The sequence below is a fragment of the Lagopus muta genome, chromosome 1 (genome assembly GCF_023343835.1).
Source record: "Lagopus muta isolate bLagMut1 chromosome 1, bLagMut1 primary, whole genome shotgun sequence".
NCBI lineage: Eukaryota > Metazoa > Chordata > Aves > Galliformes > Phasianidae > Lagopus > Lagopus muta.
Window position 1 is genome coordinate 7,709,283 of NC_064433.1, and position 15,426 is coordinate 7,724,708.

Genomic DNA, 15,426 nt, shown 5'->3' on the forward strand with positions numbered 1-15,426 from the left:
TGCTTGCAGACAGATTACCACTTTGAGTACACGGAGTGTGACAGCAGTGGTTCCAGATGGAGGGTGGCTGTCCCGAATCCGTCGGCAGAGTGCTCTGGACTACCTGACCCCGTGAAAGGGAAGGAATGCAGTATGTTGGCACTTTCCATATTACAGATCTCTTGTCTGTTTGTGCTGGTTACCTTACACGGCAGTGATGCCAACAAAGCCCTTTAGAAGAGCTTTTAACTCATAATTCTACTTAACTCTGTCACCAGTGTCATGAGTTAGTCCTTCCCTTCTAGGCCACCCTGTATGCCCTTCCAACCCTTCCCCTTGTATCTTGGAGCTGTAGAGCAGGGACTGTCCTTGCAGTGCAGTTTTACCCTCATGAATACCTGCCACAGGTACCCCTGTATGCTAATTTACAGAAAAACCACAACATCCATTGAAGAGTTGTTGTTGCTTGTCTCGAGGCTGCGATAGTTTTAACTGCTGGAGCTCTCCTGTTTATTTGTAATAGCAGCCAAAATGGTGACCAACAGTGGCCAAATTGCATTTGCGTAGTGTCCATGTTCTCATCACCTGCATTATTTAACTGACAATAAGCTAAATGCAAGTAATGGTAAATGTCCTATTTTCCAGTGTTATTTTCATGGTGAAGCTCTTGCATTTTTATCTGTTTATTTATAACAAGCCAGAGGGTTTGCATATCACTCGGTTATCTTCCTTTTCCAATAGGTTAAAACACTTCATCTTTGCACCTGGGTACATAAATGAACTGCTGCTCTGCAAGTACATGTGAACTATTCCTTGCTATTTGCAGCTTCCCAAGCTGAATGCCCTTTCCCATCTCACATCCTTGCTCTAGCAATTCTCTTCACAACAAATCCTAGCAGAACTTTATTTTCTCAGTAATTTCTAACAGGGGCTGTAAATCACTGTGTCTGACAAACGGGAAGAATGATGGCAGTGTCCTTTCAGTTCTGCTGTAGCAGAGATGACTTTTTATTCACTTCTGACTCTTCCTGTAATGGTTTATTGCTTGTTTCATTACACAGTGTGCTCCAGCATTGGGCACATAAATGTTTTTTGTAGCACTGTTGACCACAGTAAGATTTCTGACTGCCTGCAAGCATCGGCTGAAAAGTTGCATGTGTCATTCCTGGTGCTTGGGTTTTGTTTCTGAGGTTTTAAGTGTGGGATCTCTGTAAACCTAAGGGATGTGTTATTCAATTACAGAACTGCAGAAGTAGGTAGCACTTCAGGGGATCCCATAATTCATCCTTCAGCCCAAACAGCTGTAATACCTGCGACTGTAATTTGTGGCTGATGTTTGGCTGGGCTGTTGCCAGGGTCCTCTGATGATGAAATGCCCACTGACTCTCCAGATATTTACTCATATATTTTGTTCATTCGTTTTCCCTCCAGTTACAGGTTTTTTTTCTGCTTTTGAATTTCCCTTGCTGAACTTCAAGCCTTTTACTTTTTGATTTTACTTTGTGCAGTAAGGAGCAGTTAGTGTTATCCCTCTTGATGCACAGTCACTTCTGGTGTATGCTGAAGTATGTGGGCATAGCTCATTTTTTCTGATATACACTATTTCTTCATAAAGCTTTTGATAAATGATTTAAGGTCTAGAAGCATTACATTCTTCACAGCTTTCTGGTACAACTTTCAACAAAAGGTTCGTATACTTTGTTTTGTCTTCTTTAATTTGTGTGTGTTGCTGCTCTTATATCAGCTCGAGAGAAAATTCAGCTGGTTTATAATCATGGATGAATCTTTGGCTGTTATATCTTTCCCTGTTTGACAGAGGAGGTCTTTACCATGTTGATCGACTGTGATATAATATACAAAATGCAGGATTCTGTTCAGTACACTGGAAAACTCAGTAGATGCTTTTCCTCCCTGTAGTGTTGCTTTTAAGTCTCATGGCAATTCAGCTGGTTTGAGAAGCAATTGGATAGTTGAATTTTTTTTTTTTTTTTTTTTAACTGAGCTGTCTGCTTTCAGGGCTTTTGGGAGTGCAGCAGAATTAATGTAGCTCTTTTTTTTGTTTTTTTTCCCCTCTTTTCCTTGTAGTATATTATAGCTTCCGGAGATGTCTGGCTATATCCTGATTGCAAAAGTCATTTTAGATTTCACATCTCCTAGACTTTCACCTTTTGCTTTAAGGGCAGCTAATCTTCCTGGCTGAAAACATGGTTCTACCAGCAGCAGATAGTTACTGTCAGAGTACACTTGGAATATCCCTCCCATTTGGCTTGGCTAACCTGATGGGTTGTATTGCAAGATGTCTGAACCTTTTCTCATAGGCCTAGAGGTGTTTTGTCCCAGAGCATATCAAGAAATGCTGTAAGTTTGGCATGCCCTTTGAGATGAATCTTTCTGGCCTTTCTGCATCCTTCAGATTCTGATGCATCTTGTAGATTCTCCCCTATGCCTGAGTGTCCTGACTGGGTCTTCTCCTGACTTTTGGTAGAATCCTGGGCCCCCTTAGATACTTTATCTTTCCTTCAGCCTACAGTCCAAAGGTCTGCAGTATAATCACCACAGGTAAGATCATGTCCAGCTTTGGATATCCGTTATCTTTAGAAGACGTGAAATCATAGAATCATCAGGGTTGGAAAGACCACTAAGATTATCTAGTCCAACTGTCAACCTATGCCTGTGACTGCTCTAGATCACGTCCTTCAGTGCCACATCTACCCATTTCCTGAACACCTCCAGGGATGGTGACTTCACTACCTCCCTGGGCAGCCTGTACCAATGCCTCACCACTCTTTCTGAGAAGAAGCTTTTCCTAATATCCAGCCTGAACCTCCCCTGGTGCAACTTAAAGCCATTAATTCTTATCCTATCACGGTTAGCTGGGAAGGAAACTATATAGAATCTATTAGTCCTTAGATATAGTTGAGCCAACTATCCTACTACTTTAAGAAAGGATTGCAGTTGTATGGTAGCATGAGTTCTGAGGGCCTTTTTTTTTTTTTGGTCTCCTTGAGGCTGGCAAAGCCCTCAGTGGTCCCTGCTGGTGTTATGACACAGTGGATATAGAGGAATGTGAATGGGAATGTGGTTTTTTTTTCGAACACATCTGCTGTTGCTGCTGATTTCATGATGTTTTGTTTGCTGTTGTTTTCTTCTATTTGGAAATGCTCGCCACTTAAGAATATCTTCTGTTGATCTTTGCTGCTCCCTGGAAACAGAATTGACTGTCGTTATTTTGGGGAGTAGCTGTCGTTAATTTGGGGAATACTGCATAAACCTGTCTAGCTTCCAAATGCTCAGCAGTCATTTTGTTTAAATTGTACCTGAACTAGGAACCGGAAAGGTGATACACCAATATGTTAAACATCTCCAATCATCTTCATAAATATGCCTAGACTGTGGTCTCCAGTGGAGTGCAAAGACTCTTTGAGATTGCTAAAAACGTATTAGCTCAGGTGTTATATGTATCTGGAGCAATCTAACTGTGGCACAGAGCTCAGCTGCTGTCACAGGATGTTCTCATTTTCAGGATGTTGTGCTTTACTGCTTTTCATTCAAATGAACCCATTTAAAATTAGGTTGGGTGTCTCCAAGCTCTGCTGCGTTGTGAAGTGTATGCTAACCCGTGGATGGTGACCCACTCAGAGTGCCTGCCAGCATATCCTGGTGCGGCTGTTGTCACCAAATCATGTCAGGATTGAGACTTTTTTTGGGTTTTCAGAAACCGATCAGTGACACTTAGCTGCAGAGAAGATGGGGCCCTCTGAGAATTAGTCACAGGCTTTGGAGTAGGAAGGACTGTTATATTTTGACTGCTTTATGATCTCAGTATTGGATGAAGGATTTTTGGCCTTTTTTTCTTGCTGTGAGAAGCATAATAACCCACCTTCCTCTCTGGCCATCCTTTCCTCTTCATCTTTACACTCAGGTAGAAAGGAGAAAGGACCCTTGTGCACAAGGTGTTTGTGGTGCTGCTGTGCCATGACCCAGATATGAGATTGATGATGCAGGAGAAGCTCTGCAGGACAGAATCTCACTTGCAATAATGTGCTGGGACAACATGACCTTTCTAAAATTCACTCCTGCCTGGCAGCAAACCTTCCCCTCTTTCTTTCTGACTTCCTTGCCCTGTGAGGCTGCAGTCATTGCTGTTTTCAGATTCCATGTTGGGACCAGCCTACTTTTTGACATTCAGCACACCGTGTTACCTCCAGGCATGACCACATTAGACTGCTCGGCCACCTCTCCCAGAGCTTTGCTCTTTGTTCCCTCCATGCTCATGCTTGTTCAGAGATGACTCGTACTTCTGACAACAACCTGTCACAGTCGCAAGAAATTGTGGAAAGATACAGATGAAATGTGTAATGAAGGTTTTGTCTAGGTTAGAAGGCAATATGTGTTACTCCTGAAGCTGCTCTTCGTGGATCTCTGCCTCATGCTTAACGTATCCTCTGCAAGCACCTTATTGAGGGCCTTTCGGATGATTCCATGGTTCAGTGGTCGTGCTGGTGTTTGACTGACAGTTGAAGTAGATGATCTTAATGGTCTTTTCCAACCTTTTCGATTCTGTAAAAGAAAGTGGAAGGACAGAGAGCCTTTTTCTGTCAGTGAGGTTTGGAGTCTGAATCCGGTACTTCTTGATGATTGGCAGTGTGCTTAACTAATTTGGTCTCGCTCATTTTTAATTACCAGAGCTCTCACTCTAATCTCCTTGTGGATCTGATAGCAGCAAAAGAATTTAACTGATAAAGATCACTGCCATCAGAGCAGTATACTTGGCTTTCTAAATGGAAAACCCTTGTGACAGTCAATGGGAGGAGTTTGCTTTTGGGGCTAAGTCTGAAGACCCATAAGGCTGGTATCTCGGAAAGTAGTTCATTATGGTGTGTGGGCTGATGTAGTTTTTAATAAGGACCTTCTGGGGCCTGATGATAGGAGCAGAATTTGGTATTGTGTTCCCACTGACTCTATGCTACAGTGTGTCACAGTTGTGCTTTTCTGCCAGCCTGACTGTATGCTGCATGTTTACACTCAAATTAACTGTCTGAACTCAGAGCCTTCCTTTTCTCCTGGCCTCCTTCCCTATGTCTCTTTGTCTCCTTTCACTCCAGTACAACCCAAATATCTGGTTCAGACAGTGCCCTTACTGTGTACTGGTGCACTGATTCACTCTTCAGAGCTGTTTTCATCAGCAAAAAGGGCTTACAGGGTTCACATTTTGACCTCAAATTCTTTTTAATATTAACCCTCTTACTGCACAAAATGATGAGTTGTTCTTTGTTTTTCTTTTCCCCCAGCCTAAACAAAAAGAAGTCATTTCCTAAATACCTGTTAATTTTAGCAGTGCTTTGTGCATAATAATGAAAATGTGCCGAAAACAATAAAAAGAACAATTTCAAAAGGAGTTGAATTTGCTGTGTTCAAGGGATAAAAGGGTTGTTAAGGTCACTGTCAGAGTCAGCATCCAAATGCCGTATGCATTACAATGCTTTCATATGAAAAGTGGCACGAAATTATTGATAATATGGAAGAACTCAGTCATATACAATGCCATGCAGTTATTAAGGCTTAGAAAATTCCACCCTTACTTGGTACTGCTAAGGGAAAAGAAACTTTTGAAATCAGAAATGTGTTTCCATTTTAAGGCAAGGTGTGTAAGTGTGCACTGAATGGTAATCATGTGGAAAGCTCCACTGACTTTGGAAAACACAATATCCTTAATTACAATGGACTTTGACTGGGGCCTAAGAGCAAATTTTGTCCTGATTTATTGCTACTGAGCTGTTTGTTGAGTTTATTCAAACTTGTGTAATTTGCTTCTAGGAAACACAGGAGGAGATATGGATCTTTCTGCTAATTACAGTGTACTTTAAACACAATTAGGGCAAGTGACCTTTTTAAGACTTGCAAGTTTTATAACTCTTTAAGGCAACTGAGATCTGCAGAAATTTTTATTTTACCATTCTGCTCTTGCAATAGAAATGTAGTAGAAGTTTAAACTTCATAAAAATGTTTAAAGTTTGATATCCTTTCCATCTTTGTTAAGATTTGGTATCCTGAGCAAATAAGGAGTGAGCCAGATCCTTATTCCCTTGAAATCATTGGGCATCTGTGAATTTTATAATGTATGATGTATGCACGTACACATCTGTGTGGATGGATAATATGAACTGGATACATCTGGAAATACCAGCGTGCTTGTGTTACAGCCTTCTGATGTAAAGTGTTGGTTTGTATCTGTTCATTGTCAGCTTGTGCTTGTATTCAAGCAAATTGTATACAGTCTTCATGGTACATAATTTGTACTTCCAGGTTTTTACCTAGAATTTTGAAATTTGGCTGATGAAGCCTTGAAAATAGCAACAAGAAGTTGTAGTAGTTTCTCTAATTTTTACATTATTGTATATGTAGATCATAGAACAATTGAATGGATTGTGTTAGAAAGGATTTTAAAGATCATCTGCTTCCACCTCCCTGCCATAAGCAAGGACACCTCGCGTCACATCAAGTTTCTGAGGGCTCCATCCAAACTGGCCTTGAATACCTCCAGGGATGGGGCATCCACAGCTTCTCTGGGCAACAGTGCCAATGCCTCACCACATATAGATGTGAATGTATGTACAGATACCCTCAAGTCAATAATGATATTTGTTATTTTTCCGTTAACAAATAAAGTGCATTTATGTTATGTCAAAATCATTTATTATGGAATCGAAAAATTAATTATCACCACAGAGTTTTTTTTGTCTTAATATATGAATATAATACATACTTTTTGAAAGGCTTGAGGAAATCTGGAGTTATGACCTCGTGAAGCAAATGTGTATATCCCACAAATCATCAGAGAGGTTATTTGCTTATTTGATAGTAATTGAGGATTAGTTTTTGGTCTCGTTAAAGATATTTGAAATGACTGGGATATCTTTTTTCAGCTGTGAAGAGCAAATATGGTGACATCAGCATAGCTCTGAGGACTAGGCATATATCCTCATTTTTTCTCATGGCTTCAAAGCACTAGATCTCGCCTTCATCAACCTTGATGCACTAATTTTTTTTTCTTCATTTTTCATGTCATTCAGATATTGCTGCTTTTGGTATTCACCTTGGAAGAAATAATGAGGTCAAGCTATTAATGGCTGGTGGTGTTTAACCATGTCATTTAGATCTGACATATGCACTTAGATACTTATATGTGGTGACAGACGTTGTTGGGTATCCTGAGCTGTAGGAAAGTGCTATTTTGAGGCAGTGTTCAAGGGAAGTATTCAGAAATTCTCTCATTCCTCCATCTTTGAGATCACTTACTCTCACCTCTTCTCCCCTCTCAGCTGAACAGCCTTCATGAAGCTGCTTGTCAACATATAGGAGTCCATCCTTGCATATGGAAGGTTGCTCTCTCAAACCTGAAAGCCAAAAATATGGATTATTTATGGGCATGATTATTGAGGGAATTTGGGTATTTTTCTGTTTGCTTTAGATTTGTCCCTTTTCCTGTTATGTTCTACCTAGCAGTTAAAGATGTATGAGAGAGTAAGACAGTACAGATTCTGGCTCTACATCTAACTCTGATATGAACAGCAAGGAATTAATGCAACAATGCCATGAAGTGAAGATGTTGAGTTGGCAGTGGCGTGCATGGCAGCCTGAGAGCTGCTACTGAAAGCCTCCAACAGATGTGTATTTTCATTTCTTTTCAAGCATCACTGTTAATGAGTTAATTTCCTCTGTGCATGAGCAATAGAGTGTCTTTGGGGAAGAAGTCACATTGTTGACTTTTCAAAGATCCTTTTAGATAAATGTTTTAAAAGTTTGCACTGAACTCATAGAGTTTAATTCCCAGGGAAGAATTACTGAGAGCTGTGTGTTGGTGTGTGTATTGAGGCTTCCAAGGGGAAGATTGGCCTTAGAGTCTTCCGATGATTCCTTTGCTCTATTTGTGTACACAGACACATAACCTACTGAATCTGATTTCTATTTTAAATGGAAGGAAACTAGTAAGACCTTAAGATTTGCTATGGTTGAGGTATGAGAGGCAAACAGATTGGGTGTGTGAGGGAGAGACTGTGATCACACTGAAAATTTTGACACATCAGCTGAATAGGATGGAGGTAGTTGAGTGTAGACATTTTCATGTGAGTCAGTATTTGAGGCCCAGTTGTAATCCAGTCCCTGGATACCTCAAGTTCAATGCAATTGCTCAAATATAGCTGTTTAGGATTTGTTGAGATTTCTTAGTGTTTCCTATCTGGTTTACAGTTGCTACACCAGAAAGACATAAATTTCCTTTCATACTTGGATTGTGTTTGCTAGTCCACTGCAGAAGACAGTTCAAACGTTGTGAGAAGTCATTTGCACCAACCATCAATTTGAGCAATTGAAATAGGCCCAGTGGAATCAGTCAGTAGGGAATGGAGAGTTACTCACCTCTAGGTACATTTCCTCCTCTGTTCCCCAACTTCTCCAGTGCTGAGCCATAAGGGTGACTGTAGTAACAGCAGCTCTGTTTGCTAACTTCCTGGGCATAACTGTCTCCCTTCAATGTTCTACTCCATGAACTAGCTGAATATTCCAATTCCAAAACCACAGCTCTAAGTACCCATCCGATGAAATAAAAGTGATAATAAACTCCCATGTGCCAAGCCAGCTCGGGAAAGTGGTATTGTTCCTGTCAAAGAGAAGAACTGGAGAGAACACTGATTCATTTTGTCATTTCTTGGATAAAAGGAAAAAATATTTACACTTAAGAAAAGGAAGCGTCCCTTCCACAGAAGTTGCTCTTTTCCAGGGTATCTCTGATTTCAGTGTGATCACATTTCAAGCCCAAAGAAGGCTTGACAGAGTTTTTCTTTAAATAAAGATTCGGCCTGGTTCCTGATAACATTGGGATATAATGACTGAAGAAAACCAACATCAATTATTCACAGTCTATTGGAGAAGCCTCATATAAATTATTCACGGAAGACATTCTGAAGCTGGCTGAGATTATAGGAAACATTAATAATAAAGCAATGAGTTGTTTCTTCCTTTGTTTTTTTTCTACTCTTCCTGTACTGTGGTTGGGTGTTGGTTCCATGTATTGTGGATTACAGTGTCCTAAAGTGGCACTGAACAGATGGCTCAGTTTGCTTTCCTTTGGTCACGTCTTCCCTTCTAGGTTTGTGGCATGCATCTGTTGAAGCCAGCAGCTGTTTGGAGGGACAACTGCTGCCAACCTTATATTGTTTTTCTCACCTACAGTTTTTTCTTTTGCCTATGGGACGCTAAGATAACTGAGCTCTGGCTGCAGGAGGTGACAGCATTGCACCTCAAGCCCGGGGGTTTGGGTTCTGAATGAAGAACAAATAAATGGAGGGAGAGAGCTGGAAAGCCAGAGTTTGAGGTTATCTTTGTGTGTACTTTCACTGATTTAGGTACTCTCTGCAGCTCCACTGCTAGCCTTTCTAATGTTATAATCAGGTAAAATCCAGTCCTATGTTGTTTTTGTTTTTTAATGGAATGTATTGTGAGGCAGGGGAAGGAAAGCATGCAAACATGCCCTCGCTCAGAATAGCTGCAATAATTTTAAGTATCACAACTAAGAAATGTCTGAAGGGGAAGTCTGCTGAGAAGGCCAATGGAGAGGGAATTACTGGGCCCGAGTGGTATGGGGTCAAACTTGCTGAGGGAAGAGGGACACAGGGCTGCATAGGGGAGGGAAGCAGTTGAGTTATGTTGTGGATTTGGTGTTGGAGAATATCGGCCACTGAGACAGCTTTGATTTACCTTGAAATCCCCACAATTCCTCTTACAGCATAGCAGTATCTGAGAGATACTGACATGAGAAAACACTACAGAGGCAGGTTTCAGACCTCAGGAGGAGCAATATATATGTGAGCATCTACTCTTGTTAGTCCAGCTTTGTTCAGTGACTAGCATCAGAAGACTAAGCAATGTGAAATTGTTAGCATCGCTCACTAGAACAGAAACACGCCAAGCAAATTTGACTTAGTCCATTGAAATCACTGGGAGGGCTGCAGCTGTACTAAAATGCAGAACATGACCCTGGAGCTTGGCAGTCAAAGAGCAAGTGAGGCAAGCCTGCTTGTGGTTTCTTTTGCCCTCTGGGGAATCGTTTCCATGTTTGCAAAATGATTCTAATGTTCTTTCAGATCTGAAAAAATAATGTATTGCATGCACTCCTTGGAAGCAGTTATGCAGGGGGCAGGGCTCCCAACTCAGCATTTCCTATGTTCATGTCATATTCCAGGAGGGATACAGTACCATCACTCTTGACTCACAGAGCTTAAGAGGAGGGGGATTAACTAGTTTCAGTAGTTTGACCTCGCAGGTCATACAAATACATCCTGTTAAGCCAAAGGTGTGGAAGATAATTTGGTGTGAATTTTTCTTCCTCATGATGTCCGGTTATGGTATAAAGTACTTGAAAGACAGAGGGTCCATCACATACCATGACAGACTGTTAGAGTGATCAGTTACTCTTGCTATTAAAAATGTGCATTCTAGGGTATTTCCAGTTTGAATTTGTCTGACTTCAGCTTCCAGAAGGTAGCTCTCCTTATACAGTCCTCTCATTGATTAAAGAGTCTGGTGGGGTTCTATGCCTTCTCCCTCTAGAGTTATTTATATGTTTATCAAATTGACTTTCAATCATCTCGTGATAAACTAAACAAACTAACTACTTCAGATTATGCACTGCAACACATTATCCCTAATTTTGAAAGCATTTAAAATTTTATTTGCTTGTTTGTTTTTTCTTTTCTTTTTTTCCATGTATGAAAAATGCAAAAGCGGGACTGTATTTAGTATTGGAACAACCTTCTTGCCTCTGATACACGGGTTTCATTCTACACATTACTTTCACCTGTAACTCCATCTACCTGCAGACTTTATTAGCACCTTTTTGCACATAGTGGAAGCTCCTGATAAATGGTGGGTCCACTCCAGCCTTCAGATTTCTTCTCTCTGGGACATATTTCTACCTTTTGAAAGCAGTGCTGGAGCTCCTTGACTTGGAGTTGGCTTGGGATCACCAGCAGACCCACTTGTGCTGCTTCCAGGCTTACAGCTCAGTCTCATAAGCCAATTTTAATAGTTTCTTTTCTGCAGATTGCTGATAAAAACGTGACTCAGTGCCGTGGCAGGCAGAACTGCTTCATCTCCCCTGCTTGGCGGTGATCTCCCACTGACAGCTCTGTTTGAGATCAGTTTCTCACGCATTTCTTAATCCGTTTAAGCTGTGCTTTACTGGTATTGTGTGGTGCTACCTTTTTTTTTCTTTTTGTCAGAACGACATGCCAAACTTAGTTAATTGTTTTGGAAAGCTGAAGTCTATTATACCCACACAGTCACCTGTTTCAGGTGACTTGTAATCCTTTTAAAGAATGGAGTGAGGTCTGTTTGCCCAGACTTACACAATGGTTTTGGTATTAGCACTGTAGCTCTCTTTAATTTTTCATGAAGTGAATTTGTGTCAGCTTTATTGCATAGGTGTATGGATGTATGCAGCTGCATGTGTCTACCTAACAGTATGTTGCAACACCCTTTGTGACTGAGGCTGGTTCCCTATACAACCCACAACAAAACTTTTTCACTTTTTTTTTTTTTTCACGGACAGGCAAAAGATCAAATATGTTCTTTCCAATGTGCATTGCTTTGTCAGTCGGTGTGTTACACCCAAGCTGATATTTGAAAGGGTTAATAGGACAGGGAGGCATTAATATCAGGGAGCAGGAGGTGACTGTCCCCCTCTACTCAGCTCTTTTGAGGCCTCATCTGGAGTACTGCATCCAGGCCTGGGGCTCCCAGCTCAGGAAGGGTGTGGAGCTTTTGGAGAGGATCCAGAGGAGGGCACTAAGATGATCAGAGGGCTGGAGCACCTCTTCTGTGAGGAACGGTTGAGGGAACTGGGCTTGTTTAGCTTGGAGAAGAGAAGGCTCCAGGGAGACCTCACTGTGGCCTTCCAGTACTTGAAGGGAGCACATAAACAGGAGGGGGAACGGCTGTTTATAAGGGTGGACAGTGATAGGACAAGGGAGAATGGTTTTAAACTAAGACAGGGGAGGTTTAGGTTAGATATTAGGGGGAAGTATTTCACCCAGAGGGTGGTGACACACTGGAACAGGTTGCCCAAGGAGGCTGTGGATGCCCCATCCCTGCAGGCATTCAGGCCAGGCTGGATGTGGCTCTGGGCAGCCTGGTCTGCTGGTTGGCGACCCTGCACATAGCAGGGGGTTCAAACTTTTGAGCATTGTGGTCCTTTTCAACCTAGGCCATTCTATGATTCTATGATCCTATGATTCTATGATTCTATGATTCCATGACAGCTTGCAGTTGGAGAGGGTTGCAAGGATGTGCTTTATGGCAGCGATGTCCAAAACTGATCAATTGATTGTGGAAAAAAATTTTGAATTAATTTTGATTATTAATTTTGATTAATCTCTGAAGCAAGAGAGGATGACAAGTGAGACGGTACACTCAAAACAGTTAGGTTGCTCTAAAAGTAATGCCTTCAATTTTTTCTTTGGAAACTACAACAGGTAGAAAGAGCGTAACACTATTTGATAGAGCAAATTCTCAGCCACAAAACATTTTTCAACATAGTCACACTATTAGCTAACTATTAGTGGCATTTTAATCAGCAATGAAAAAGAGCTTGCATGTCACGCTCATAATAATCTGCACCAGCAGTTGTGTCCCTCTGTTACACGGCTGCTATGATTGCATAATTGCTAGGAAAATGTTGCCTACCCAGTCCATCTTTCATTGGCTTGAACAGATGGAAGTCGGAAAGTGCCAAATCCAGACTATATAGTGGATGTAGATGACAGTCCAGACAAGATTGGCAATGTGCTCCATAGTCTTCAAATTGATATGGGATCTGGTGTTTTATTGTGTTGCAAGAGAAAGACTGTCTTCTTCTCTGGTCTGACTGTGGAAGTTTGAGCCTCCAGCCTAGTCAGTGTTGTGATGTAGTGGTCAGAGTGGATGGTTTGTTTGAGTTCCAGGAAATACAGCAAGATCACCCCTTTCCCCCTTTCCTATCCCAAAAGACAGTGCACATCACTTTACCCGCTGAGGGCTGCATCTTGAACTTCTTTGATGAGGAATTCACATATCACTCCTCTGTGAACAGCAGTTTGGACTCTTGCTTGTAGTGGTGACACCACAACTTCTCACCAGTAATTATGTGATCGGGGACACTGTCACTTGCAGCCTCATAAGTCCTGACAAAGTTGTGTATGGTGTTCTTTCTGCTCCTATATGAGCACTCATGGGACCACTTGACACAAACTGTGATGCTTAATGTTTCCACCGTTATTTCCAACTCACTTAAGCCATTGTGAGTGACATCTAGTCTCTGGGATCCCTCTTGGCAAGGGTACAGTGTGCCCTCCTCCAGCTGAGATAGACTCCTGAAAGGATGTTGCTGAGACAGCTCTTGGTCTCCCTGCCTGCTGGAAGTGCAAGCTGTAGAAGAGAACATCTCAGTGCTTGGCCCACGGAGTCTTTCCTCCCCACCCCCCTGCTACTGACCACCTGGAATGGGACCAAGTGGTGCATCTGTTTCAATGTCGAAAGTGGTTCTTGTTGCTATTAACCACGTTCAGCCCCAAATTGAACCTGGCAACCAGCTGGCATGCTCAGAGCTAGTTTGCTTGCAGATGTATGTGTTTTGACAGGAAGCGCTGCAGCCTTTGAAATGTGATGCTTAGAAAATATAAAGAAGGTAATTTCCCACCTAAAAAGGTTCATCTCTCACATGGGAGGTGAGCCATGGATAGGCAGTGTAGTCTGCAGCAGCCAGTTTGATTTCTTGAACACTTTTTTACTCTCTCTAAAATGATCAAGCTGCAAGGAGTTAAAAGATCTTCATTCAGCTAAAGTAATAATCTCTGATCAACATCACTACAATTGAGGAGGCTCTGCTGCCTGCTGCACCTTTTTCATGGTAGCAAGATTTTCTTGATTACTGTCTTCTTATTCAAAATTCACAAATCTGGATGTGTGGTTATGCAGCACTCAGTTTCTTGCAATTGAACTTTCTTTAAAAAATGCTGGAGCTGTTCAAGGATCTGAATGTCATAAAAGAGCTTGCTTTTTTATTTCCCTTCCTAATGGTTTCTCTCTGGAACCTTCAAGAGAAAAACAAGGCAGGATTTATCAACAGTGCTAAAGCAGTGACACCAAATGCAAATGTAAAAAGCTGTACAGACAGTGGTCTCACTTCAGACAGACATGTAGGAAAGTGCTTGCTGCTTTTCTCTGGGTGCCTGAAGAATGCATACATCCCAGCACCAGCTCTGCTGGCTCTTTCCTTCTTGGTGTGTCACTCATGAGTGATGGGTTAGGAGAACAGGTTTGTTGACTTGATTTTCACTAGTTGAGATTGAGAGCATGTCAATATGACCAAGAAGAGATAATGGCCCTTTGGCAGAGCTTTCAATCAAAATGGACCTTTTATCTGCATTCCACTGTTGCCTGTCAAGGGCAATTACACAAAGAAATGCATTGGGAACCAGCTCAGAAACAGGAGCCTGAGCTGGAGGTTGGATTTGGGTAGAAATTGCTGTTACGCAGCCACATCTTTATCAGAGTACTTAACAGTCAAACAAGTTTTTCTGCAGTTAGATAAACGTCAGCACATCCATAAAACCACATATGCTGCAGCTTCAGCTGGTGTCAGTTGTTTTGGGCCAGTTTCACCACTTCGGCTAGCAGTCCGACAGCTTCTCAGACTGTGAGTTTTGTGTCTCGTAAAGTGAGTTTATGGAATGTCTGCCACTGCACAATGTAGCACACATGAAATATTCAGTAAGAGTTCCCAGCATTTCTTGGGCTGAGTTTTGTGATTTGCTCTGAGTCCCACTTTGGCTAGACTGGCAGAGTTGAGTTTATAAACCCAGCAACACAAGAGATAAATGCTGCAGAAAGTGCTCATTTGGTTTCCATCCAGGGCATTCAGTCTCAGAGAGGATGTGATGCAGTGCAGGGCTGGAAAAGAGTGAGATTATCACTTTGTGAATATGCTTTCTAAATTATACTTCCCTAGTTACATATGTTTAACTACTCTCTTTGCTATCCTGGTAACAAGTATATGTTTTCTCAGCATCCTAATAGCACCACAGTCAACCTCATTTCTTAGATGTGGGCTATTTGGTGGTCTTGACTGATCTATAGGATGAAAGGTAATGGCTTTAAGTTGCAGTAGGGGTGGTTCAGGTTGGATATATTCTCAGAAAGAATGGTGAGGCATTGGAACAGGCTGCCCAGGGACGTGATGGAGTCCTACCCATGGAGGTGTTCAAGAAAGGGGTAGATGTTGCATTGAGTGACACGGTTTAGTGGGCATGGTTGGTGGTAATGGGTTGGTTGGGCTAGATGATTCTACTGCTCTTTTCCATCCTTAAAGATTCTATGATCAGGCAGGATGTTCAAGGGTTTCTTTGCAGTCCG

The 15,426-nt window shown here is 41.8% G+C and overlaps 1 protein-coding gene across 2 annotated transcripts in view; it reads left to right on the forward strand.

Moving 5' to 3' along the window:
* ELAPOR2 (endosome-lysosome associated apoptosis and autophagy regulator family member 2) overlaps positions 1-15,426 on the forward strand; it is a 92,026-nt gene that overhangs the window by 44,241 nt on the left and 32,359 nt on the right. The window contains exon 2 of one of the 2 annotated variants that reach the window (XM_048929027.1): positions 10-130. The exons of the other annotated variant lie outside the window; for it this stretch is intronic. Within the exon in view, the coding sequence (XP_048784984.1) occupies positions 10-130 (121 nt within the window). The remainder of the gene's footprint in view (positions 1-9; positions 131-15,426) is intronic. 2 annotated transcript variants of the gene reach the window in all.